The sequence below is a fragment of the Crinia signifera genome, chromosome 11 (assembly GCF_055691185.1).
Source record: "Crinia signifera chromosome 11, ASM5569118v1, whole genome shotgun sequence".
Taxonomy (NCBI): domain Eukaryota; kingdom Metazoa; phylum Chordata; class Amphibia; order Anura; family Myobatrachidae; genus Crinia; species Crinia signifera.
Window position 1 is genome coordinate 49060089 of NC_139227.1, and position 27991 is coordinate 49088079.

The following is a 27991-nucleotide window of genomic DNA, read 5'->3' on the forward strand; positions in this document are numbered from 1 at the left end:
AGACATTAGTTACCGCAGAAATGATTGTTGTCCTTCCATGCTTAAATTGACCGACTGAAGGCCACACAGTGACATATAAACATGAAGGCCCACACAGTGACCCAGTAGGCCACACAAATCACCCCCAAGCCCAAACAGTGATAGGCTCCTTAAATCAATGTACACAGTAATGCCTATCACACATTATGCCACATATGGTAATGCCCATTACACATAATGCTGCACACCGAGATGTCCATTGCACATGACCGTAATGTCTATTACACATACTGTAATGCCCCCCAGTACTCCTGCTTATACATATGATGCCCACAGCAGTGCCCTTCACATAATGCCACCAGTAGAGTCCCTCACACAATGCCTCAGCAGTTTCCCTCACACAATGCCCCTGCAGTGCCCCTCACACAATGCCCCTGTAGTGCCCCTCACACAATGCCCCTGCAGTGTTTCCTTCACACAATGCCCCTGCAGTGTGTCCCTCACACAATGCCCCAGCAGTGCCCACCACACAATGCCCCAGCAGTGCCCACCACACAATGCCACCAGCAGTGCCCCTCACACAATGCCACCAGCAGTGCCCCTCACACAATGCCACCAGCAGTGCCCCTCACACAATGCCCCCAATAGTGACATTTTTTAAATGCCCTAAAAGTGTCAACTAGATTATGCTGCCAGTCCCAGTGCTCCTCACAGTCCAGCCCAGCCTGGGGTTAATCCTTTATGCATGTGAACATCAAACACGGGAGGTAATGCGCTTGGCGGCAGCTGCAAGAGGTGGGAGAGGGACGTGGTCAGTGGGAGGCAGTCAGCAGCGGACAAGCCGTGCAGTCACATGGTGGCAGGAAACGCAGGCTGGCAGGGCAGTTTGCTCGCATGCAAACAGCCCTGCCAGCCTCCTCCACGACCCTCCCACCCCTGTGCAAGCACCACAGAGACTATGCAAGTCTCCAAAGGTGCCCGCACAGAAGCCCTGCACATACACAGTGTTTCAACATCGGTCCCCCGTGCAAACATGTGGGAGACCGATCAGGGCCTAACAGCGATCTCTCTCTCTGTCTTTAGGGGACAGGGCATGGTTCAGACAGAGAGCGCAGGTGTGCAGCACTGTCTATAATCCACCATTATACTACAGGCGGGCAATATCTGCCTTTAAAAATTAATTTCATTAATTAATTTGGCTGTACAAATTTGGCTCCAGCTGCAGAGGTGACGTGCAGCACAGTCCACAACTCAAATCTGGATTCAAAAAAGCCAGCCCCCCCCCCCTCCCCTCCAAACATTGCCGACTGGGTCTCACTGACTCCCCTATTTGTAGTTTGGACTACGCTGCACCCCATCTCTAGAGTCACCGCTGGAGGGGAGGTACTGTGGGCAGAGTAGCTTCTAGAAGATAGGTGGGTGCTCCTTAAATTTGGGAAGTGTGCCTACAGAAGTGAGTTCTCTGGGAACGCCTGAAGATTTGGAGGAAAGTTTTGTGCGGAGAAGGGTAATGAGTGTGAATGAGAGATTTAACCCCTTATCTCCACTGTCTGGTCCCGTCATACTAAAAAATACTCAGTGTGTGTGTTACAAAGTCGTTGTTATGGGTAACTGACAGCTAGATATATTTGCAAGGCTCCGCAGCTGTGCTAGAAAATCCTTCATGCCTTGTGTTTTTAGCTACTGTATGTAGCAAGTGGTATTTATCTGCCACCGTATCATATCCTCATTACATTGTTCTCTGCGGTCCCTCTGTGGCTGGAGCAGGTGGAGCACTATGTGGTGCAGCACCCCCTATGCTCAGCCATCTCTGGGCCTAATCTCGGAGATGTTAGTACATGAGGCCGCTATAACATTGCTGAGCTTCAGGTCTCTGTTCTGTGTTTCCCTGCACCTGCATATACTCTGAGCCCCGCTGGATATCGCTCAGCCACCTCCCAACATGTCAAGTGCACCGTTCTGGAGACATCATTAACTTTCTGTTATGATTAGTTTGGCGGCTCACAAACATCAACTTGATTTAGCTTCTTCGGAAACGGTGCAAAGTTTAATTTAGTTCTGTACCGTGAATAACCACATCTAAGAGGTAATTTAATCAAGTTGGAATGTAAAATAAAAGGTACCGCGTGCATCCGTAATGAGACACTGTTTTACAGCAGTGCGTGGGAGGAAGTACAAAGCCGTGATCCCATCGGGTGCGCTCAAAGATAGAAAACTGGTCCTTAACGACCACATACGGCGACTGTAAAACAGCCATGATTACAGAACAGCAATGGTACACATTGCAGGAACAGTTAGCGGCAACCTTTACTTGGTTTCTGACATCCACGGCTGATGTGCGACTAAAACAAACTCACCCTAAGTGATCCAGTTTCCCACGTATGTGGCTTCTGGTGGGATAGTTGACCTGGCCTAGCAGGATTAGCACGAATGCGTCACCTAATACATTACATTTGTTTACATTGCCAGAGAGGGCTCAGGGCAGGAGCATCAGAGATTTGAATGCAGTCTTCTTCATTATCTGGAGATGCTTCCAAAGGAGAGGGGCATTGGGGACCAACGACATCTAAAGTTACAAAAAGGGAACATTTTTTCAAATCGGTGAATATCTACAGCGGGTTGTCACTTTGGTCACCTGTGTGGCCTGTTGGGCAGCTTGCAGCCTGATCAGAGGATCATGTGTGAACATGATGAAAGCTGCCACTAGTAACTCCAACTAGACATCTATCAATGGTTATATCACACGGACTGTGCTACATGGAGGGCAGCCATCAGGAAAGTCTGCCGAGATTGCAATACTGGGCCCAGACGGAGAGGGGGCCCGCCTCTGCAGCTCTGACTGAAGATTCCTGTATGGAAATGTCCTAAACAAAATGCCCGCCATTGGATGGATGAACTCTGGGGTATGTGTGTGAGGGAGAGGTGGCTGGGGCATAATAACACTCATCACCACAACCCAAGCTAAAAAAAAATGGTTTATGCACTAATTGATGCCCCTCACCCACAATCCACAACTCCACCCTCTACTGAGGTCCATAAGGATAGATGGTAGATCTAAGCGGCCTAAAGGACCTCCATGTCACACACGACCCGTCTCCTCCTCATAGGCCCTTATACTGATTGTTTTGGCTGATGTTTTGTGTTTGCGCATGTGTAGAGGCCTTTCTGCTCATGTGCGAACGACACACATGTCCGAATACGGTGTGAATTCCGAACAGAAAACGATCGGTCAGAACAATCCACTTGCAAGGAGGTTAGAGTTAAGTAGCGGGAGGGTAAGGGGCAGGGCGAGGGACAAGGGTCTTTAGCCTACTTGGATCTAAACTCAACCATACATGGATGCCCAGCCAGTGGTTACAGTGGTGGAGTTCTCTCCAGAATGAGTTATCTCTGTACAGCACCAGGGAAGGGTGTTATTTCTGTACAGCACCAGGGAAGGGTGTTATTTCTGTACAGCAACGGGAAGGGTGTTATTTCTGTACAGCACCAGGGAAGGGTGTTATTTCTGTACCGCACCAGGGAAGGGTGTTATCTCTGTACAGCACCAGGGAAGGGTGTTATTTCTGTACAGCACCAGGGAAGGGTGTTATTTCTGTACAGCACCAGGGAAGGGTGTTATTTCTGTACAGCACCAGGGAAGGGTGTTATTTCTGTACAGCACCAGGGAAGGGTGTTATCTCTGTACAGCACCAGGGAAGGGTGTTATTTCTGTACCGCACCAGGGAAGGGTGTTATCTCTGTACAGCAACGGGAAGGGTGTTATTTCTGTACATCACCGGGAAGGGTGTTATCTCTGTACAGCACCAGGAAGGGTGTTATTTCTGTACAGCACCGGGAAGGGTGTTATTTCTGTACCGCACCAGGGAAGTGAGTTATTTCTGTACCGCACCAGGGAAGGGTGTTATTTCTGTACAGCAACGGGAAGGGTGTTATTTCTGTACCGCACCAGGGAAGGGTGTTATTTCTGTACAGCAACGGGAAGGGTGTTATTTCTGTACAGCAACGGGAAGGGTGTTATCTCTGTACAGCACCAGGGAAGGGTGTTATTTCTGTACAGCACCAGGGAAGGGTGTTATTTCTGTACCGCACCAGGAAGGGTGTTATCTCTGTACAGCACCAGGAAGGGTGTTATCTCTGTACAGCACCAGGGAAGGGTGTTATTTCTGTACAGCACCAGGGAAGGGTGTTATTTCTGTACAGCAACGGGAAGGCTGTTATTTCTGTACAGCACCGGGAAGGGTGTTATTTCTGTACCGCACCAGGGAAGGGTGTTATTTCTGTACCGCACCAGGGAAGGGTGTTATTTCTGTACAGCACCAGGGAAGGGTGTTATTTCTGTACCGCACCAGGGAAGGGTGTTATCTCTGTACAGCACCAGGGAAGGGTGTTATTTCTGTACAGCACCAGGGAAGGGTGTTATTTCTGTACAGCACCAGGGAAGGGTGTTATTTCTGTACAGCACCAGGGAAGGGTGTTATTTCTGTACAGCACCAGGGAAGGGTGTTATCTCTGTACAGCACCAGGGAAGGGTGTTATTTCTGTACCGCACCAGGGAAGGGTGTTATCTCTGTACAGCAACGGGAAGGGTGTTATTTCTGTACATCACCGGGAAGGGTGTTATCTCTGTACAGCACCAGGAAGGGTGTTATTTCTGTACAGCACCGGGAAGGGTGTTATTTCTGTACCGCACCAGGGAAGGGTGTTATTTCTGTACCGCACCAGGGAAGGGTGTTATTTCTGTACAGCAACGGGAAGGGTGTTATTTCTGTACCGCACCAGGGAAGGGTGTTATTTCTGTACAGCAACGGGGAGGGTGTTATTTCTGTACAGCAATGGGAAGGGTGTTATCTCTGTACAGCACCAGGGAAGGGTGTTATTTCTGTACAGCACCAGGGAAGGGTGTTATTTCTGTACCGCACCAGGAAGGGTGTTATCTCTGTACAGCACCAGGAAGGGTGTTATCTCTGTACAGCACCAGGGAAGGGTGTTATTTCTGTACAGCACCAGGGAAGGGTGTTATTTCTGTACAGCAACGGGAAGGGTGTTATTTCTGTACAGCACCGGGAAGGGTGTTATTTCTGTACCGCACCAGGGAAGGGTGTTATTTCTGTACCGCACCAGGGAAGGGTGTTATTTCTGTACAGCACCAGGGAAGGGTGTTATTTCTGTACCGCACCAGGGAAGGGTGTTATCTCTGTACAGCACCAGGGAAGGGTGTTATTTCTGTACAGCACCAGGGAAGGGTGTTATTTCTGTACAGCACCAGGGAAGGGTGTTATTTCTGTACAGCACCAGGGAAGGGTGTTATTTCTGTACAGCACCAGGGAAGGGTGTTATCTCTGTACAGCACCAGGGAAGGGTGTTATTTCTGTACCGCACCAGGGAAGGGTGTTATCTCTGTACAGCAACGGGAAGGGTGTTATTTCTGTACATCACCGGGAAGGGTGTTATCTCTGTACAGCACCAGGAAGGGTGTTATTTCTGTACAGCACCGGGAAGGGTGTTATTTCTGTACCGCACCAGGGAAGGGTGTTATTTCTGTACCGCACCAGGGAAGGGTGTTATTTCTGTACAGCAACGGGAAGGGTGTTATTTCTGTACATCAACGGGAAGGGTGTTATTTCTGTACAGCAACGGGAAGGGTGTTATTTCTGTACAGCAACGGGAAGGGTGTTATCTCTGTACATTACCGGGAAGGAAGAATGCTATATCTGTACAGCAACGGGAAGGGTGTCATCTCTGTACAGCACCGGGAAGGAAGAATGCTATATCTGTACAGCAACGGGAAGGGTGTCATCTCTGTACAGCACCGAGAAGGAAGAATGCTATATCTGTACAGCAATGGAAAGGGTGTTATCTCTGTACAGCACCGATAAGGGTGTTATTTCTGTACAGCACCGGGAAGGAAGGGTGCTTTATCTGTACAGCACCGGGAAGGTTGTTATCTCTATACAGCACCGAGAAGGGTGTTATTTCTGTACAGCAACCAGGAAGGAAGGGATCTTTATCTGTGCAGCAACGGGAAGGGCATACCTCCCAACATGACCCTCTCCAGGAGGGACACAATGCTCTGTTTCTGGACTTTCCTCTTAATTTATTGATTACCATCACCTGTGCTGAAGCCCCTTTCTTATCAATGAACCTGTTTAAAACAGGTGATGGCAATCATAAATTAAGATGGAAGTCCAGAAACAGAGCATTGTGTCCCTCCTGGAGAGGGTCATGTTGGGAGGTATGGAAGGGTGTCATTTCTGTACAGCACCGGGAAGGAAGGGTGCTATATCTGTACAGCACCGGGAAGGATGTTAGCTCTGTACAGCACCGGGAAGGGATTGTTTTCTGCCTGTAACACAGGTGCAGGTATCTCATTGTGTAACCACGGTAATTACCACAAGTAAAATGAATACTTTGCGCTACTTCAATGATCTGTAAACCAGTTTTACAATCCATGATGATTAGTAAGATATAGTAACATGGGCAATTTCACGCATAGGAACAATATGATGACACAACAGGGAATTATCTGGTACCTGTTATATACAACACACGTAAAGCTGCCAATAGCAGAGGCTTATTTATTTATGCATTCATCTAGACCATCCCGACAATACAACATGTGTCCCAATGCGTATAACCGGCCTGCTGCTGCTGGGTGTCCATATTACTGTATCTGCAGATGACGCTGCCTCCGCCATCCGCCTAGTCACTGTGGGACAGATGTACTAAGCTTTGAAAAGTCATAACGTGCAGAGAGATAAATACAGACAAATCAGCTTCTGGCTGGTACTTTATCACTCTCCACTTTATCACTTTTCAATGCTTAGTAAATCGGGACAAAACGTCTGTGTCAGTCGGAGATAGGTCACCATACACACTAAATGAGAAAGTAAAGATGTCGCTCAGAAGGGCCCTTCGTTCTGAGCTCTCGTCATGGGCCAACCTGCAACATGGCCACATTCCTCCTCCCCCATTGTAGCCACCCCCCCAAAAAAAAACGGTATTGGCGGTGGTTTGTGCAGTGTGTATGGGCCTTTCTCTAACTCATTGCAGAGTACAGAGTCTCTGTTTATCACCGTAAGAGGTACATTATACATCGGGCGCTGCAGATCCCTTGTGGTGCCATGGAAATAAGAGATGATAATAATATTTTCTGCAGGGCATTACTATTATTAATCTGGTACAGTATCACGCACGCACCATCAGTACTTCATGTATATATTTATGAAGCGCCCAGACCATGATGCAGTCTCGGATTGTTAGCCAAGACCCAGCACATGAGCCCCTACCACCCGTGGGCTCATTATGTGGCTGATCTCAGGAGAAGATGGGAGGTCTGTTGGGTCTACAGGCCATGAGGTGCAGAGGGAAACATCCCCTCATCAGTATGACCTTAGGGTGTTGTTGCCAGGTCTCTTATAACATTTAAATTTACGATGATGGCCTGTTCCTTACCCAGATTGAACTGTGGGATCCAAGTTACTAAGACTTTGGTCAGAAAAGCAGAAAGGTATTTATTAATATATGGTCACACCTGTGTCTCTGCCCCTCCCTTTTATAATAAGCTCTCACGAGCAGGGCCCTCAAACCTTGTGTGCTTCTCCTTCTCTTCCTAAGACCATCTTCGATGCCACCAAATCATGCGGTTTCTGCCACACTGATACTTATTCCCTGCTGATGCAACTATGTTGGCAGCAGGGATGGTGTAATGGTTACCGATACTGCCTCGCAGCACTGAGGTCATGGGTTCGATTCCCACCATAAATAACTGGTAATAAATAAATAAAATATATACCCTATACTTGTCCTCTACTGTATTCAGCTGCAAGTCACTGGTTTTGTCTATTCCTTTCTGTTCTCTGAAAATGGGCGGTGCCGATCCCTTACAGCACCATATACATACAGAATAATAATAATAATAATAATAATAATAATAATAATAATAATAATGGATTAATGTTGGCTATGTTGTCTGTATGCACAGCCAGGGAGAAAACCATTGTATTGTCAAACTTTCACCGCCGCCGTGCCCGCCTCCAATCAGGCACCTCATGGACCACTGCACCTGCCGTTGCAGAATGAGCTCTGTGTGCATGCAGATCAATAACTATCGGAGATGTATAAAAACTCTACATCTTCTACACTATGGGCCTTATTCTAGTTCACGCTTTCTGACAAAATCCTTCTTAGATGGACAAAACTATGCTGCACTGCAGGGGGGGCAGATGTAACATGTGCAGAGAGAATTAGATTTGGGTGAGTTATTTTGTTTCTGGGCAGGGTAAATACTGGCTGCTTTATTTTTACACTGCAATATAGATCTCACTTTGAAGTAAAACCCCACCCAAATCTAATTCTCTTTGCACAAGTTACATCTGCCCCACCTGCAGTGCACATGGTTTTGTCCATCTAAGAAGGATTTTGTCAGAAAGATTGAACTAGAATAAGGCCCTATACCCACTGGCCCAAGTGTTATAGCCCAGGATTTGCACACACTCGATTCCTGCAAGATAACCACTAGATTTAAAGCGGCAACCAAATGGTTAAGCCTTAAAACTAATTGCTGCTTTTAATCTATCGTGTTTATTATATGTTATTATGTTACTCTTTAAGTCTAATGATAAAGAAAGAATATCGTTCCTACACACTCAATCTTTTTTAATATAATAGTTCTGCTCTCAGAGGCTGCTGAGTATTTTATCATTTGGTTATTTACTGGGTACTGAATTATTCACTGCCCGGTGGCGGGGAGAAGCCGCAAGCTTCCCTACAGCGAGTCGTTACAGTCAGGATGCATTACCCGTTTGTCAACCACTCATTAATTGAATAAAAATATGTCTGCTATTATGGTCAGTCTTCGGCTATAAAAGGCTCGCTGCAAAATAATTAATTGGTTTACAAGCAAACAGAGATAAAGCTCAAAATGACGGTCGGAGAAAATGAATGTGGAGCACATTTCAAGACGATAATGGCGCTGGAATGGGGAAGCGATTTGCATGATGATGGGAGTGATGAGCTGCTGTCACACCAGCGGGATAATGCACTCGGATCAGGAGGAGGAAAGATACAGTAATAGAAAGAACTTGGTCTTGGAAATGAGAGGGACGTGCTAGATGATCTGCTGGTACCGGGCAGATTTCTATGTAGGCATGTGGTGGCAGTGGCATGAGGTGGTGCAGCTGCTACAGGGCACAGTGCTCTGTAGTGCATCACCCCATCAGAGGTGTGTGTAGAAAGCCTTGAAGGCTCAAAGCAAAAATGAGGCAAGATTCCTATTCTGAGTGACATGAAGGGGAGGACTGGGGGCCTGCATGGTTACATCAGCATTGCTGGGCCCCCACCTGAATTCTGTCATGGGAATGCCATGCAGTGATCAAACTCTGGTTCTGATGGTATCATCCAGGCATTCACATTGCTAACCTTGAAAAAGCAGCCAAAACTCCAAAACCGCATTCCCATGTGTACCAAGCAATGGCTGTACTCAATAGAAGTTTATGGGCTTTTCTTTCCATTACCCTAAGAGGAAATCCAATCAGACCCATGGCACCCGCGTCTCATTGCCCATACGCAGAATGATTACCGGATCCTAAATCTGGAAGTCCAGTGATCAAAAACGACAGCACTGGATTTCTTAGCATCTGTCTCCTTACCTTACGAGTGTATTCAGGTGATGATTGGTGGGGGGCTTACAATTGACAGCCAATCAGTAAAGTTAAGGCCTAAAGTTGTTATGGTGACTGCCAGATGACTGTGCCAATGTAACTTCATGATGGAACCATTACTTTATGTACATTGTGCTAAAGCGCCGACTTTAAAATGCCCGACAGTCAAGATCCTGACTTGCACAGGCTATTTTCCCTTGTGTACAACCCCCATAGAAGGAGAATTGAACCTGCAGCAAGTGCAGCGAGCCTGCAAGAAGCTTTTCTGTGCTCGGCCCCCCTGTAGGAGTACCGGCGGTCGAAATTCCGATGTTGGTATAATGACCATAACTATCCCGACTGTCGGAGTCGAATACCACATCCCAGCCGGTCAGCCTAAAGCCAAAGTCTCCTTCACACGCCACAAGCATTGGATCCAACATGACATGGATCTTAAAAAGCAGCAGAGATTTGGGAGTAATAAGTGATGTTCACCACAGGGCCGGCGCTACCCACTCAGCAGCTCCTGCAAAGCAGGGAGGGAGGCGCCATGCTGAAAAGGCGCTGTCTCCCTCCCTGCTCTGCTAAAGCTACGTCAGCCCTCACTGTCACTGCCTCCTGCACACCGCCCGCAGCACCTGTCTGATAGCGGGCGGCAGTATGTAGAGGCTGAGCAGCTCCCTGCACGCGCACACACGCGACCTGCTCCTCCTCCTCCTGCGACCTGCCCCCTCTTCCTCACGGACACTTGCGCTGACTCATGTAGCGCTGTCTGTGAATGCCTGGATGACATGTCATGTCCGGATCCGCCCCCTACCCATTGCTCCCTGCGCCTGTCAGCTGTCAATCAAATGACGAACAGGCAGCAGCGCCGCCTCCCCTTCCTTCCCTCTTCTCAGTGTACAGTGCCAGTTCCGCTGCCAGTCCTCAACACTCCACCCCCTCTATCTCCTCCCCCCTTCTTCCATCTACTCCTTCTCTCCCCTCCGTTCCCCCTTAGTCACAAGTGCTGCACATACTTTTTGTACAGTACTGTTTTCGGATCGCAACGCACGCACGCAAATTGCATGCATGCCGTGCGATGCGATCTAGCCCATGACGTATGCGATTCTCGCAGCGTGTATCGGCACCTTTAGTGCCTGCAACATTTTGCGGACACAGCACTGAGATGGTGTATGCATACATGTACATGCACCCGAGATCCTCCATAGGATCGCATGTTGCATACGCTTCCACAATCGGCTGCAGCTTGTTGCAATGGCAATGTGAAAGAGCGCAAAATGTATGATTTGCAGGAGGGTGCCGGACACCCTAGCACTGGCCCTGGTTCACCAATTAGAGTTAAGGGTTAATAAAAGTAAATGTCACATTTGATATACAATATTAAAATCCATGTATAATAATAGGACTGTCCATTTATATCCTAGCCTGGAAGTGGCCTGGGACAAGCACCCTTACGGTGAAGGCCGTAGCAGGTTTCCTGCAGTACCCTGGCCCGCATCTTACCATTGACAGGTATGTTTTAGTTCCCAACAAAGGGAAAGTGTTTGCAATGTCTCTAAATAGGGAATATTTCACATGAAATGCAAGATCGCTGACTGTAAAGATTAATATCTTTTCATTAAAAACGCAGAGCGCACGGCGGGTTTAAACATTTGCATATAGATGGTTTACTGTAATAAGTGTATTGACTGCTTAAAGATGCTTATTACAACACACAAAGAAAAGACGGAGAGAAAAAAAAAATGGGTTCTCATTTTGTCCATCTGTCAGGGCGGACGACAACAACAACAACAAGCGGTTTGTATTTCATCTTGGCGTCTGCCGGAACGGGAAGTTTTATCTACAAAGAACAATGCCGTTCCAAAGCAGTAAGTGAATTTCAGATGCAAGTGCTTCTGGGAAATCCCTGAGGATAGGCGCACAGGACACACTCAGACGCTGGTGTTTAGCATGCAAACTTACTGCTAGGGCCTAATTTGTAGGGATGACGGGACAGCCTCATTAAGCCAACATTTGATCAGAGATTCTGCTCTATGCAGAAATGCTTATTAGCCTTTATCATCACTTCCTATAGTCTGTGACCCAGATATGCCAATATGCAAGATTCATTGTCATGCAAGAATAAAAACAATATTACATGGGTTTGATACATTGTATCAACATATGAATGCCGACATGGTCACAACATGGGCAGTCTATTTCTACAGACCAAATACAAAATGTTGTCATTTTCACTAGGGCGATATAGAATTTAATGGTATTTTGTTCATGTTGACATTTTCCTAGTGCCGATATTTAACACTTTACTGTTTGCTCTCCTACACTGACTGTGGGTTAGACACATGCTGTGTGCTCTCCCACACTGACTGTGGTGAAACGCGTTGCTGTTTGCTCTCCTACAGTCTGACTGTGGTGAAACACATTATTGTTTGCTCTCCCACACTGACTGTGAGGTGAAATGCATTGCTGCTTGCTGTCCCACAATGGTTGAGGGTGAAACACTTGCAGTGTGTGCTCCCACACTGACTGTGAGGTGAAACGCGTTGCTGTTTGCTCTCCTACAGTGACTGCGAAGTGGAACGCATTGCTGTTTGCTCTCCCACACTGACTGTGAGGTGGAACGTGTTGCTGTTTGCTCTCCCACACTGACAGTGGTGAAACACATTGCTGTTTGCTCTCCCACACTGACAGTGGTGAAACACATTGCTGTTTGCTCTCGCACAATGACTGTAGGTGAAGCACTAGCTGATTGGCTGCTATGGATTGTAAGCTTGCAGCAGGGCCCTCCTACCTCCAAGTCTGTCTGTTGTTACCCAGTTTGTCTTATCACTGTCTACTATTGTAAAGCGCAACGGAATCTGCTGCGCTATATAAGAAACTGTAAATAAATAAATAAATATGGACTATGCCTCTTTACAAGGTTTGATACATTTCTCCCCAGTGTCACTTTGTTTAAAGATACAGTACACCTATTATATTCATGCGTGGAACTAGCACAAGTCTCTACCCCTGAATATAGACAGTAACGGACCATGCAGCTAATAACTGTCGGGTCTATGGACAAAGTCTTGGAGAGAGATAAAGTACCAGACAATCAGCTCCTAACTGCCATGTTATAGGTTGTGCTTGAAAGGGTGAAGATCAAAGAGTTGACAGTTTCTAGGTTGTCAACCCTAAACAGGTCAACAGGCACAAGGTCGACATGGAAAAAAGGGTTTTCATGGATCATGTCTACTCTAGCAAAAGGTCGACAGGAAAAAGTTAGATACATGAAAAGGTCGACATGGACCAATCAGTGCAGCGTGTACCCTCAGCAGGCTTTCTTTGCTTTTGTTCCCATTTGTAGTCCACGTGAATCAATATGCATGAAAACATCCAACAAAAGAAACAAATCATGAAAAAATAATGTTGACCTTTTCATGTGTCAACCATTGGCAAGTCGACCTTTTGCTTGTGTCGGCCTTTTGTCAATGTTGACCTAGTGCATGTTGGCCATAAGATGTCTACATATTGACTGTCCACCAAGACATAATGGATACTGTTTAAAAAAATGACAGGAGCTGATTTGTTGGTAGCTTATCACTCTCCACTTTATCTCTCTCTGAGGCTAATACAGGGTGCTTGGAAAAACAGACATTGCGACCTTCTCTCCAAATGACAACCCCCTCCTGGTGGGACATCACAGACAATTGAATTGCCCCCATAGACTCTTATTTACATTTCTGCTTTAAATCTTTGGGCTAGAGCTAATAAGAATCTATCATCTTTTAGAAGGTTCTAAATAAATAAATAGTAGCATCTGATTAGTTGCTATGGCCAACATCCAGTGGCGGCTACAGAGGAGTTCAAATAAGGAAAGACACCAACTGCCAGTGAGTGAGTGTGGAATGGCAGTTGGTGGCAGTGGGTGTGTCTCCACTATTTTTATTTTGAACTGTGCTGCAGCTTGCCCCTCTGTAGCTGCCATTGGCAACATCCCATTTTCAATAGAACTCCCATCTTAGTAAATGTACCCCTTATTTGTATAATAGCGACGCTCTTGTACAGGTAACAACAGTGACTACATTACTCACTTCCCGGTCCAACAGTGCCGGAGACACCACAGTCACGATGTCGCCCTTTTCCGGGTCAATGTAGAACATGTTCGGCGAGGGCTTGTCCGGTGTCTGCTTGAGAATATTGTAGCGCAGGACGGCGTTATCTGTTGTGGGGTCGTCTGCATCAAAAGCCAGCATGTTCATCACTATGGTACCTGCAAGGAGAAATAACCAAGAGGTTACGCTGTCGCCATCTGTATCATTTTCATATTTGTTTGTAATCTTCTATTAATTGCAGCAATAATTCTTGTTATTATTTATTTTTAGTGATAAAATTAAAGAAAATACAATAAATATTACACTAGTCAACGACGTCACAATATAGGATAGTCTGGTTTATGTGCTCAGTTAGGAGCTGGTTGGTTGGTACTTTATCCCTCTCCGAGGCTTAGTACATCTGCCCCCCAGTAGCAGCCGTTCAGTTGGACTATTCAGATGGAGTGCCTCTCACTCAGCTCCGGGGTTCGCCAGAATGCGCCCGCTGGCAAGATGGCGCTCCATCTGATTGAGACGAGCGAGCTTCCCAGTTACCGGGCGGGCTGGGATGCAAACCCTCCCCGTCTCCGCTTCAGGGAGCAGGGAGGTGGGGGACGGCGGGGACCTCCGGTTGAATGGGGATGCGCGTGCAACTCGTGCATATCCCCTTCCGGCATCTGCCGTGGGCTGGCGGATGGCGAATCCACCACCAGCCCCTGCCTGAACGAGACCCGCTCCATCTGTACACTCCAGTTTTTAGATACAAATTTCGCAATACAATTTATATTTACAAAAATACATAAACAAATACATAAAAAAAAACATAAGGGGGTAATTCAATTATGGTGCACCCCCTGCTGGTTGTCTATGGGAATAGGCATCTATCAGAGCTATTACATTACTGCTCAGATGACCATTAGTAGATAATGTGCTTAGCCTTAAACCCATCCCAAGATTTTGATCGGGTGTCTAAAGTTTGGGTTCCGTCACCCAAACTACAGACTTTTTCACACATTGTTTCTCACACCCACGCAATAATTAAATAGCACCAATATAGACGCCCATTCAAATGGACTATCACGCCCAATGGGTAAAGTGGGGCCATCTACAATTGAGCTGCCCCCAAGGAGCTTATAAGTAATTGATGGTAAAAAAAAATTCACGGTTTAGCATTGTGCCAAAACATCTGTTACAGTATATGGAATAAAGTGATTTACAAAAATGTTTGCAAATGCTGAAAATAAAATCTATATTAAAATACAGTAGTCTACAGTATGTGAAAAGTGTATAGGGAATACAGTAGCTGATTGTCAGTACAATAGGTCATTTAGAAGGAGTCTCCTTGGTTACTGTACAGTTCTATGGAAAAGCTTAAACCTCCTTTATTCATACTAATGAAAATATAAAAAGAATCGTTATCTGCAAAATATTCATTATATGAAAGTAATTGGGAGCTTCCAGGCCAGGCGTAGGATGGAAACTATACATTATTGGGGTGTTTATTACATCAGACAGCTGCATACTGCAATGTATAGAATGTGATCACCGCTTGTAGAGTGCATCAGCTCAATACATTGTTTCAAATCAAAGGTAAAAAGAAGAGAGCGCTACAGTATATTGTAGGGGCGGGTCTATGATGTTGTGTCATTAAAACCAATAAAAAAAAAAGTAAAAAAAAAAAAGTAAAAAAAAAAAAAGAATCAGACACCACACAGCAATGTTACAAACGATGGTGGGAGGTATACAGAGGGGGATGGGAGCATAGCAGTTTCTATAATAGGTGTGGTGCACATGGTCCCCTGAGTCCAGGGGGCCCAACACCACGCACACTGCATCCATATTGTAATACTTACCTTTCCAGAGTCCTAGTCTATATAGTGTCTAGATAGACTGCAATAAGGTCGACATTGATAAAAAAGTCGGCACAACTTTACCATCCACTGCCAACTCTTTTATCCATAACCATCTGTTAGTTTAATTGCATGGTTAGGCTATCGGAAGGTAGGGTTAGGCACTAAGAAGCGGGAGCCATGGTTAGGATATACTGTAGGAAGGGAGGGTTAGGCACTAAGAAGGGGGAGGGGCATGGTTAGGCACTAAGAGGGGGGGCATGGTTTGGCTATAGGAAGTGAGGGGGTTAGCCAGACGGTACTACTAGTTAGGATTAGAGGGGGAACATATACTTAATGTACCCATGTCAGGGTTCTTAGCATCAAGGGTCTCACTGTTGGTCTTAGGACCACTGGCATCTGGATTAGCAGCCATCCGTATGTAACCCAATCAAACTATTCCATGTAGGCAATTGAATTGTGTGTAACATTGGGTGAAATATAAAGAAACTTGAGCACAAAACATGTTGTATTTCCGCACAAGAGAAACGTCCCCCACCCCTGTTAACACCAAGACCTAGAACTAGTATAAAAGCTTACAATTAAAGGGGCTCATCTTATCCCATTTCATACTTCATTGCTTTGTCTCATTCGTTTAGTTTTTAATAAGTAAAAAAGCAATAAACAGACTGAATAAGACGGATTTCAATCCAAACTAATGTTATATTCTGCTCCTCTCCTATTAGGTAAGTGTATATTTTCTGTATGTAATTCCAAATCATTCTCTCCATAGATGAAATATAGACTTTAGCAGCATTAAGAAAGCGATAAAAATAGGGAATGATATTCCTAATTAATTGCAGATTTCACTAATTTCCGCACATAGAATCGTGCAGTAATACGACTCAGTGACAATACATGTACAGTAACACAGGAGTGACTAAACATTGGGCATAAACTAAAAGGTGTTGGCAATTGCCCATTAGTGCATCCGCTTCTAGACAAGAGATCATAGAATCCTCGAACTACAGTACCGTATATACTCGTGTATAAGTCGACCCGAATATAAGCCGAGGCACCTAATTAAAAAAAAAAAAAAAAAAACTTCGAAAACCTATTTACTCAAGTGGGACCCTCACCCGAGTATAAGCCGAGGAGGGCTTTTTCAGCATAAAAAATGTGCTGAAAAAGTAGGCTTATACTCGAGTATATATGGTAGTTACAGTAACTACAGATTGTCAGTATAAGTGCCTTGTCTTACTGTAGGTCCTGAGCTGCTCTACCCTCCAATACATGACTAGGCCGTTTCTACCCTACTGGGCTTAGCAGAACCACTGGTCCAGGTGGGGTGGGGGCCCCCCCATGCTAAATTCAGCAGATAGTGGCATCTTACAGCGGGGGTGGGGATGTAATGACATATTTCATGCCACCCCACCCTGTGCAGTGACCACTGGGAATATCCTCTCAAGGATGTCCCAGAGCCAACTCTCACAAACTATGATTTAAAGAGCCCCTTTTCCTATAGAATCACATGCACAATGTGATCTGGGTGGGCTCTTACTGCCCAGGATCACATTGCAATATGTGATCCTATTGGCAGGATGCATCATCCTGCAGATTCAGGGACCATAGATTTGTGCGTCCAGTGCTAACCCGCTGGCAGTGCAGTAATTAGCCCATAGGCTGAAAAGGGCTGCTGCCATCTCAGAATGGCGGTAGCTGCGGCCCAGGACCCATTTTTGGTACATCGGCAGCTTTGCATCCCCCATTGGTATCCTATGGGGACAGGAGGGATCGGAGATTCCTGCTGTGGACCTTCCTACATACATTACAGAGTTCTTTAATATTTGTGGCTGACCCCTGAAAAACTGTGGTTTTGAGGAAATAGCTGCAAATATTATTTGGTAACTGAGCCTCTTAAACACATAAACCAGTATTGCAGCAAGTAGAACATTTCCCATGAGGTAAACTGATTCATAACCAAAATGGAAATATCAAGGTTTATACAACAATGGCAGAGGATAAGGTAAATGCATGGATAGTAAGTTAGTTTGCAAAGCGCATTTGGTTCGCTAATGGACAAAAACATGCTGCACTGCAGGTGGGGTAGATGTAACATGTGCAGAGAGAGTTAGATTTGGGTGGTATGTGTTCAAACTGATACAGTATCTATATTGCAGTGTTAAAATGAAGCAGACAGTATTTACCCTGCACAGAAACAAAATAACTCACAAAAATCTACTCTCTCTGCACATGTTACATCTGCCCCCCTGCAGTGCAGCATGGTTTTGTCCATTAGTAAACCAAATGCGCTTTGCAAACTAACTTAAATCATCCCCAATATTTCTACAGAACTGCCGCAAGAGGTTCTATACATACACTTTATATAATAGTTGTTTTTTCTTACTACTTGAAGCTTTGAATGTTATAATGTATATCAAACACACACACACACACTGGTCCTGATACAGGCTGGAACAGGAATGGGGGGTGCTGGCGCTCTAGGGTTGGGTGATAAATAAGAGTTGTCCAATGTCACTGGGTATCAGAGGTGACATTTAATGAGATGCGAAAATTTGATTTGTGCAATTTTTCCAGGACGCCCCCCCCCCCAACTGCAGGTTGCTAAGGGTTCACCCCTCTCTCTCTCTCTGAGTGCTGTGCAAACACAATTTCACCTATCAGCTGATACAGACTGGTGCTGTGAAGCAGCACTGGCATGCCACTGTGAGTGCCGCAGCGCACATGAGACAAGGGGTGGATAGCCACAAATCATGGGGTTCTGGCTCCTTGGTATGGAGGGAAGACAGGCATCAGAGCAGACAGCCAGGAGCGGCGGAGCCTGCACCGCTAGGCCAGCCCGGCGCTCTCTGATTGGTCAGACTGGCCTAACCCAACATTGGCTATTCTGACATGTGCCAGATGGCCAGTCCGGCCCTGTCGGACACTAAAAGTGCCATCTCAGTGCTAAGTGCTTGTTCTCTGTGTCATCAGCCGGTGCACAACGGGAAGGCTGACATTAGCATTTGTATATGATTCCTTCCGCAATTCTGACAGCGGTCGTTATTGCAAAAGCAGCAGCGTCCAACTCCGAATCAGCCCATAGCTATATGCGTATAAACATGACCGTTTTATCTAGCTTGTTGTATATACTGTACAGTGTAATATGACGCTACAGTATATAAACATGCTAAGTAAATATGTATTATATCAAACTTGCTCTTTAAATCGAGAACCATTATAGAACAGGCAACATGTGACTCTCCACCTGATGTGGAACTGCAAGTCTCAGCATGTACTACTATCCCTGGCATAGACCATAACGCCACACAATAATTATGCAGAAGCTCGTCAGGTTGTGCCAACGATAATGCCGGCTGGCACTGGGACTCTGCGTGCTCCTTCCTGCTGCATAATGGACTTTTATTAAGATTATTTGACCGTGAAGAGGCATTTTAATTATAAGTTTATTTTTAAAAAGATTACAGGACAGCCGTGCGGAGGGGTGAGGTATATAGAGATACAGAACATTTATTTAACAAGCCTGATTAATATGCAAACGAACATTTGTACAAAGTATCACATTAGACTCATGTAGGGTTCTGAATAAGGCTCCTGTTGTTCGCTGCTTTGACTCATTCTGTGTTTCATTATAAATGGATGGGCCGCTGTGCTCTTGACCCGTTTGATCCAGTGATAATTACTGTTGCTCTCTGGTGTCACCGGCGGGGAGACTGTACATACAGATTATCGAATTCTAAGAGATGAAACCTAGAAGTACCTGAATGCTGATTACAGGAAACTGTGGTGACACATCTGACGCGCCGACACACCATGTGACTCCGCGATTAATGGCAACGGTCTCTTGTGAACTACATAAAGGGCCCAGCTACCTGTTCTACATGGTCTTGTTTAATTACCTTGTTTGTTCCCAAACGCAGTCAGAATGAAGACTGTGATCTTGAATTACACGTATGTTACATTATAGGACACACTTTGTTGTATTTTCTAAAGTACATTGCTCTTAACCATCTATATATATATATATATATATATATATATATATATATATATATGTCTAGTTTCTGTTTTTATGTCTCCGGAACAATGCCATCTGTTGGCAGTGAGTGAAACTACATATCTTTCTCTCTCACACATGCACAAACACAGAGGCAATCACAAGGTAGCAGGCTAGCTTTTGAAGCATTTGCTTTGTGCCGGCTTACTAGTAAAACATATTTAACTATCATCCCGGGATGGGCAACAGGCTCTGAAAATCGTGTGGCCTTCTCGGCCCCTCTGGAAATGGGGGCAAGTGTCCCACATTCCCACAGACTCTGCTCCCCCTTTCCGCCCACAACCACCCCTCCCCATCGGCCGCCCACTTACGAGCACTGGTGGGTGGACCATGGGAGACACGGTAACGCAATTCGCGTTGAATCGCATCATCCCAGAGGAGGGGCTAGGGAGGGCAACAACTACAGTAGGTCTTATTAATGTAAAACATTTTCATGCATGCACTGGCAGGATTTACTAAATATACTGTATGAATAAATGGGCTCATCATCAACACAATTAAGGAAAGACTCATTACACCAAGGACAAAAAACATATACTGTACATTACTTTACAGAACCAACATACCATGAAGTTGCTATAATATAGACAATGCCAAGGCTACACATGTTTAAAAGGATGTGCAAAAATTGGTTTATTTGGCTATTGAAACTATAATCATTGCTACAGTCCTCACCCGACTAAATGATAAAACTAAGAATGCAGATACATTGTACGGATGGACCTGAGGCATACGTCCATCTGTATTACCTGTCCTTGCTCCCCCACATGATAATGCAGTAACCAGTGTAGCTATTGGTGCACCATGGGGGGGGGGGGGGGTGTACACTTTCTGTCATTGACCGTTAGTGCACTGAAGTGGAAGCAAAAAGAACAAAACAGAGGCCAAAGGAAGAATAAACAGATTAGGTATTACAGTCACTAGCACCCGCCATGGGTCTGGAGGGAATCCCATATGGTACAAGCTAAAAAAGATATCTCAATATAAACAGATTATAGGAACAGGACATTTTTCCCAGAGTATCTGAGAAACACCACAGCACCAAATATATATAGAGCATCTGTTACCTTTTCTTACCAAGAGCAATGCTTTATTACTGAATAGAAATGCAGCAGCGACAATGTGATTGCTCCTCAGGGGCGGTCCTGCTGTAAAGATAGGGGAGGGGATACGGTGATGCAACAAATGGTTTTATTGCATTGGCTGAAACACCTTAAACACCTTAATAATGTGTGGCTGGAAGATGCACTGAACTTACAAGAAGAGCCCAAGGCCGTACCACCCCTGAGGAATGCAGACATCATTCTGTTTGGGAACAATGCTCCTAGAAAGCAGAGAACAACCTTAATCAACCTAATCAGTGATACAAAATCTCATATTTTATACGTGTAAATATTTAACTACATTGTCTGTATGCGCCCCCACAGATGCTGCCATTGGAACATGTAACGGCTGGTGCAAGGCTTGTCAGCACCCTAGGCAAAACTTCAGCTACTGCCCACACCGCCACCAATATCCATTTCCAAAACACTAAGGGAAAGTGTGGCGGTGGCAACGTAAAAGTTCCATAGCCGCTACCTGCATTAAGTACAACAAGGATGTTTTCCTCATAGACATCCATCATTTTGTATCAGACTCCCAGGACCTGGTGCCTTAGACAACTGCCTAAAGTGACCTAATGGTAGAGACAGCCCTGACTGTGTGACCTCAGAACACCCTACATAAGCCTCTCCGGTCTCCTTGGGTAATCTCCCACATGTGCTCCCTTGCTCACTCTTGCTCTCATGCTGGGAGTGTGTATATGATGTTAGAGCCCAGCAACACAGCACCAACTAGGATAGTCCGGGGATGGGATAACCATTAATGGTGGATAGGTCAAACCAGTGGTGGCTCCAGAGGAGGGGCTGCAGCACAGTTCAACTTTTAAATAGTGGAGTCACATCCAGGGCCAGTGAGTCAATTAGGAACAGCAGTTGGTGGCAGTTGGGGTTTATCCCCTATTTGAATCTTGAACAGTGCCGCAGCCCCCTCTGGAGCCACAACTGGTTCCAACCCATCATCATAAAAACTATTGATGGATGATTACGGAAGACCACGCACATATGCAAAGCAGGAACATGGGTATATCTATAATGGGTGCAGGTTGTGCTGTACACATGGGCATCTGGGTCTAGGGGTGCCAGTACTGCACACCCTGTCCCTACATACAGCAGATACTGTATCACCAGGATCATCACACAGAGTCTATTGAGGACATGCAATGGCGAGTGGTGGGGTGGGTGGGCATTAAAGCTGTAAATGGCCACCCCCACTTGGCCACCCACACTCTGGATCAGAAAGTATCACACTTTTTATTAACGGACCTCCACCATCAATGGTATCAATTAATCATCAATGACTTAAAGTAAGGCCAGCCATTTAATCATCAATTAATCATCAATGACTGGCAGTAAGGCTAGCCATTTACCGACATGGCAGAGTACCAACCCAACAAGTGTGACTTGCACTTTTAATGACCCTTGCAGTTTTTACTCAATTTGGTTCCATCGTGCACAACGCTCTCTCCTATACGCATAGCACAGTGGCGGACTCTAGCGCTCTCCCACAGCCCGAGGAGACGTGTCCGCTGGGCCAGCTAATCCCCAGGCTCTCGTGGCCAGTTGCTTTGTCTAATTGCACACTGAATTGGATTCTTACATAAATCAAAAATCAAAATAGATAATTCTGACTTTTGCATGGTGAAAGAGTTTTCAGTGGGAAATAGTTAACTGTCCCACATGTGAATACATCCCTCTCTTTCACAGCTATACAGACAATCAAGGCTCAGTGACAGCCCAAGGTATCTTGTCACGTTGGTCAAGAAGAGCCGTCATAGATCAGCGTGTTATGTTCCGCTGTAGGAGTTACTGTGATTGAGTGCACCTGACGTGTGACCTTTCCCGGTGCCCCAAAATCATTAAATCTGCGACCCCCCGAAGCAGGAATGTTTCCTGTACCCCTGAAGACCAACCTGCCACTGGCTTCTCACTGCAGAGCTGTCCGTATCACATAGAAAATCATCATTGCACCTTTTGCAAAAGGACCTTGGGTTTGGGCATTTTCATAATGTCAACTGGTCCTGCACTCATTGTCAGTCAGTGCTTTCTCTGCTAAGTGCCGCTCTATATAGTATCTCATAATCCTTTGTATTACATCCTGGGATGTGCAAAGTACGTGCACACTTATACATAGCACTTATACACATGGCACTTACATATACAAGCACTTTTATACACACAACACTTCTATACACATAGAACAGGAAATGCAAAAAAATCTCTGAGGCTTAAAATGCAAACTATGTATTTTTAACACAGACACTCTTACAAATTCTGACATATCATATCAATTATACCAGCTGCATGTATAATATTACATAAGGGCTGATGTGTAATCAGTACCCAGGTTATCTGTGTGTGTATACCAACAGGTGTCTCACATAAAGTACACTGGACATGTACAAATAGCTTGGGGGGAGCAGAAACTGAACCAATCTGATTAGACTCACACATTACACTCACTCAATACATGAAGTACACAAGAGGAAATAACATCACAGTTTAGCTAATTGATGTGCACGGTTACACCCATGCAGAGGTTTGCTGAACGGAACATTTGTCATCTCCTTAGGAGTTGAATTTTGAAAAATCCCTGCTGAGTGGGTGGCTGCAAATAACTGTCACAGTTTCAGCGGGTCACATGTTGCACAGGGAGAGTTCACCAAGTGTGCAATTTTCCAGAGCACAATGGTGATGCATTCAAAATAGAAGGCGGATATTTTGACACTTAACTCCAAAATGAAGCAACCAATGACAACAGCAATATTTTTCACCCATATGCATGCAAAAGAGGCATGAGGTATCACAATCAACTTGTGAAACTTCCTGTCCCAAAGTGTAATTTGTAGTTATTTGCAAGGTAGAGAAACTGGATGCATTCAGCTCACAATATAGACGCCGGTAACCCAACAGCCGCCAGGAGACTGGCACAGGAATCCCAGCATCAACTACATTACTGAATGTAAGAGTGGGTTAGGGTTAGGCAATAAGGGGAAATCCGGTCCACCTCCCAGCTCCTCCAAAGGTGGGCAAGTCCTCCGCTATCCTCCCTTGGAGGGGGGTCTGTGGGGACCTGTTGATATGAATTATATCATCGTAATACCTGCATTGCACAGCTTGGGGCATGGCCACAATGATGCAATCACAGTGGCCATGCCCCCACTCAAGGCTTGTTTATTGATCTCCACCTCTAGCCCCTCCCTTTTTTCAGCACACACGCCAGCCCCAGCCCTTGCTTCTCCTAGCTGGCTGTCCTTTCCTATAGAGGGCACCCCTGACTAAGGGTTAGGCTACGGGTAGGGAGGGTTAGACACTTAGAAATAGGGGCAAGACTTCTGGGTTAAAATGGAGGTGTAGTGGGGTACGGGGGTTAGGCACTGGGGGGGGGGGGTTGTGTTAGGAATAGATTCCCTGAATTGGAATGCTCGCTTCTGTATTCTGACCTCCGGTCATCCGTATGTATCCCAGAGAAACCCTCTCCTTAAGCAGCGGCTGCTGTCTCTGAATAATAAAGTACATTTGTATACTGGCCATATTTAATGAAGCCCATACAGTATATACAGTAAATGATGGAGCCCAGTAACACAAGGGCCTGGACAGTAGAGAAGAAGTGGCGTCGCTAGCACTTTAATTAAGCACAATGAATCAAGGGTCCTGTTTGGTTGATGTTCATCCATAAAGAACCATAAATGGAATCACTGCATTATATAATCACCTGGCTCTATGACAGCCCATTTTCCCTATGGCCTGGGAAAAGCAGGTGAGATGGATATAATGTAATATACTCCTTTATCCATTGTGATCTGTTCTGTAACATGACTGCATCACCCTATTCTCTCCTGGCAGATAAGAATTCCCATTTATATGATGACTGAATGTGTTAGAGGAAGACACGCTTGGAATGCTGCTGCTGCTGCTGCTGTTTCCATCTGCCATATGGCTCGTGTCTACTTCTGACCTCCAGGTGGCATTAAATAAAAAGTTCTAATATTAATTAAGAGTTGCTAATAAGTAGCATAATTGCAAGACCGGATAATACATATTATTTTTGAATATTTAATAATCATAAAACTATTATAGTAAAATCATCACTTTTAACACTTACATTTCCGAGATTGACTGACAATACTAAATCAGACAGGATACAGCTCTGTCATATATATCTCAGTGCTCATGGGCATAGGCAGGATTTCTAAAGGGGGTTCCAGATACTGTATGTACAGTAAGCTGTTTTAAAAAAAAAAGCCTGATTAAAGGCTGAAACATCCAGAGCCGGCCCTAGCCTAAATGACGCCCTAGGCAAGATTTTGGCTGGTGCCCCCTAGCACCGCCACTAGTTCCGTCTCTGACCCTGCTTCCCTTTCCCAGCACCATCATCCCTCATCATAGCAGTCATCATTTTGGTGTCCCTACCCGCAATATTTTAAATAGAACCAGCGCACCCATTCGGTGCCTTTTTTGCTGAAAATTCATCTTATTTGCAATGTTATGACCAGCGCACACAAGGAGCTTCTGATGATTAAAATGATATGCAGCATGCCTATATTCAGTGTGCGACTGTGGCTGTACCTGCATACGGAATGCTATGTTACAGTGATTTCCATGAATACACTATTTCATATGCAGATACAGCCTCACTCACACACAGAATACATATCATATATCATATATCATTTTAATCAGCAGAAGCTGCTGATGCCCCTAGGCATTCCAAATGCCCTAGGCAATTGCCTAGTTGGCCTATACCTAAGGCCGGCTCTGGAAACATCAACAACCCACTATTGGCTGTATGTTGTTTTATTGCTGAAGTCCCGAGTGCCGCGGTTTATTGCTTCATGCATATTGGTCCAGCATCGCTCCACACTATCGATGGCACGGGGCCCACAAACAGTTCAGAGCTGATTGCCGGATGACCGCTCCATTATATATATATAAAGACATAATAAAAGGTTATATATATATATATATATATATATATATATATAGTGTGTAAAAGAAGTAGCGGCACTCAGACGGGTCTTTTCAAAGGTTGTATTCAGTGAAGAAAAAACTGACGTTTCAGAGCTCTTAGCCCCGTTTTCAAAGTGAAATTGGTTCACTTTGAAAACGGGGCTAAGAGCTCCGAAACGTCAGTTTTTTCTTCACTGAATACAACCTTTGAAAAGACCCGTCTGAGTGCCGCTACTTCTTTTACACGCTACATCTAAATCTGCTGAGGGCACCAGGGGCAGCTGACTACTGAGAGGAGAGTGCCGGGCTGACACAGACATTTATATATATATATATATATATATATATATATATATATATATGTACATCATCCCCGGCACTCCATTCAGAGGTATGTACTGCCCAGTGCGCCGTGGTATATATGCCGTTCTTGATAAAAGCGCCACAGCCCTGAAACGTTGAACTTAAAGACAACAGTCCGAGTCTAAATACTGAGAAGTCCCGAGTGCCGCCGTCCTATGTCCATATACATATGTATATATTTATTTATTTATTTACAGTTTCTTATATAGCGCAGCAGATTCCGTTGCGCTTTACAATAGTAGACAGTGATAAGACAAACTGGGTAACAACAGACAGACTTGGAGGTAGGAGGGCCCTGCTGCAAGCTTACAATCTATAGGCAAGCTTACAATCTATAGATATATATGGGGAGCAGACTCTTATTACGCGCCACCTTATTATTTATTACTAACTCTCGGCTGCCGGACTTACAAGGACCCCTGTTGGATGGGGGAAAGGAGAATGTGGACAGCAGTTGTAAGTTGGCGCCCTTGTTGAACCTTCAGTGATTGGTTCTGTAATAGCCTTTAGTTAATTCCAAAGTAAATCAAAGTAAATCAAAGTAAAGTCCAAAATTTTGGAGGTAGGCCCCATTCATAAAAACCTACTAAATACAACAAATACACACTCCTAATGTCACTCCTCCTTACACACTAGGCAGGTTCTGCGCAGGGCTGGCTGGGAATTAGTTCCAAATCAGCAGATATGGAGACAGAGACACCAGTAGCCTTTCTTGGATAAAGAAAACCTTTTTAGGTAATTGATAATCATGCCTGTTAGTAATTGTAAGGGCACACATATATCAGGGTTGCCGAACCTCCCGCATTTAGCGGGAGTATCCCGTTATTTGTTCCTCCCCGTCTCCCGGTAATATGTGGGATCCTCCCGGTTTTTTAGCCTGTCTGGCAAAAAAAAAGTGACTGCGCATGCGCAAGTCACAAAGTTCTGGGGAAGATGTCATGGCTGTCCGGCAGGGGATCTGTCGCAGTGGCTACAGCAGCAGCGCACAGGGGGCAGAAGCAGCAGAGGGAGTGGCACAAGCAGCAGAAGGCAGCGCCGCAGATGAAATGGTAAGATAGCGACTAGCTGCTTCGTGCTTCCCTCCCACTGCTCCCCACTATTTTTTCTTTAATAGGGTTCCTTTAAAAAGTGCTACGGTACTATCTCAAAATGTAATTTCTATAGCTCCGCCCATGATCACGCCCCATTTTGTGCCGTAAATGGAGCAGGGCCATGGACGGAGCTATCCAAATTACATTTGAGAGCTCCCATGCCCCCTAATTAGCTGCCCTCTCCCTGGTCTCCCGCAAAGGGGAGATGAAAAGTCAGCAAGTATGACATATATACCATGGGTCTACTGAACTGACTATAACAGGCATTACATATAACAGCCGCCATTCCTGAAAGTAGTACGTTTTCCTGGTACATGGATGCCACAGGTGACAAAGAGTCAAACCGTTGCAATTAGTTACAGCTGCACGTACAGACACTGTCTTCTTGCAATTACACTGCAGCTGAACAGGTGCATGTATAGAGACATTTATAGAGACTGTCCCTGCCACATCTTGCAGTTGTGGCAGGGACAGCATACTTTCACATGAGGTGAATGTGGAAGATCCAGTCCAGGATTTAAAGCAGCAGCAGGGATAGTGAGAACCAGTCTGGGTTTTTGTTAAATGTATGGTGAATTACTGTCTGTTAATTAACAACACCTGCTACTTCCTGTTATATGTTTGTCCAGAGCAGAGGGTCAGTGTTCTGAATGCTTTTCAGCCACAGGCTAGGGGGAATGTGGGTATTACGTTAGGGATTCTCTGTAGTTCCCTTAAAGTGAATCCTGTGTGCTGCCTGCTAAAACCTGCCATTGCTGTAACTTTAGAACTGCATTGCTGTAAACTAAGAATGTCCAAACTGTTATCCTGGTATACTGTCTACCTGCTACAAATAAAGAACCAGACTTCATTGTAATTGTGAATCCTTGTCACACAGATAATCACACTAC

At 45.3% G+C, this 27991-nt stretch overlaps 1 protein-coding gene across 1 annotated transcript in view; it reads right to left on the minus strand.

The window, feature by feature from the left end:
* Positions 1-27991, minus strand: part of CDH13 (cadherin 13) — a 524519-nt gene that overhangs the window by 142909 nt on the left and 353619 nt on the right. Inside the window, exon 7 of the mRNA XM_083164015.1 lies at positions 13694-13872. Coding sequence (XP_083020141.1) covers positions 13694-13872 — 179 coding nt within the window. The remainder of the gene's footprint in view (positions 1-13693; positions 13873-27991) is intronic.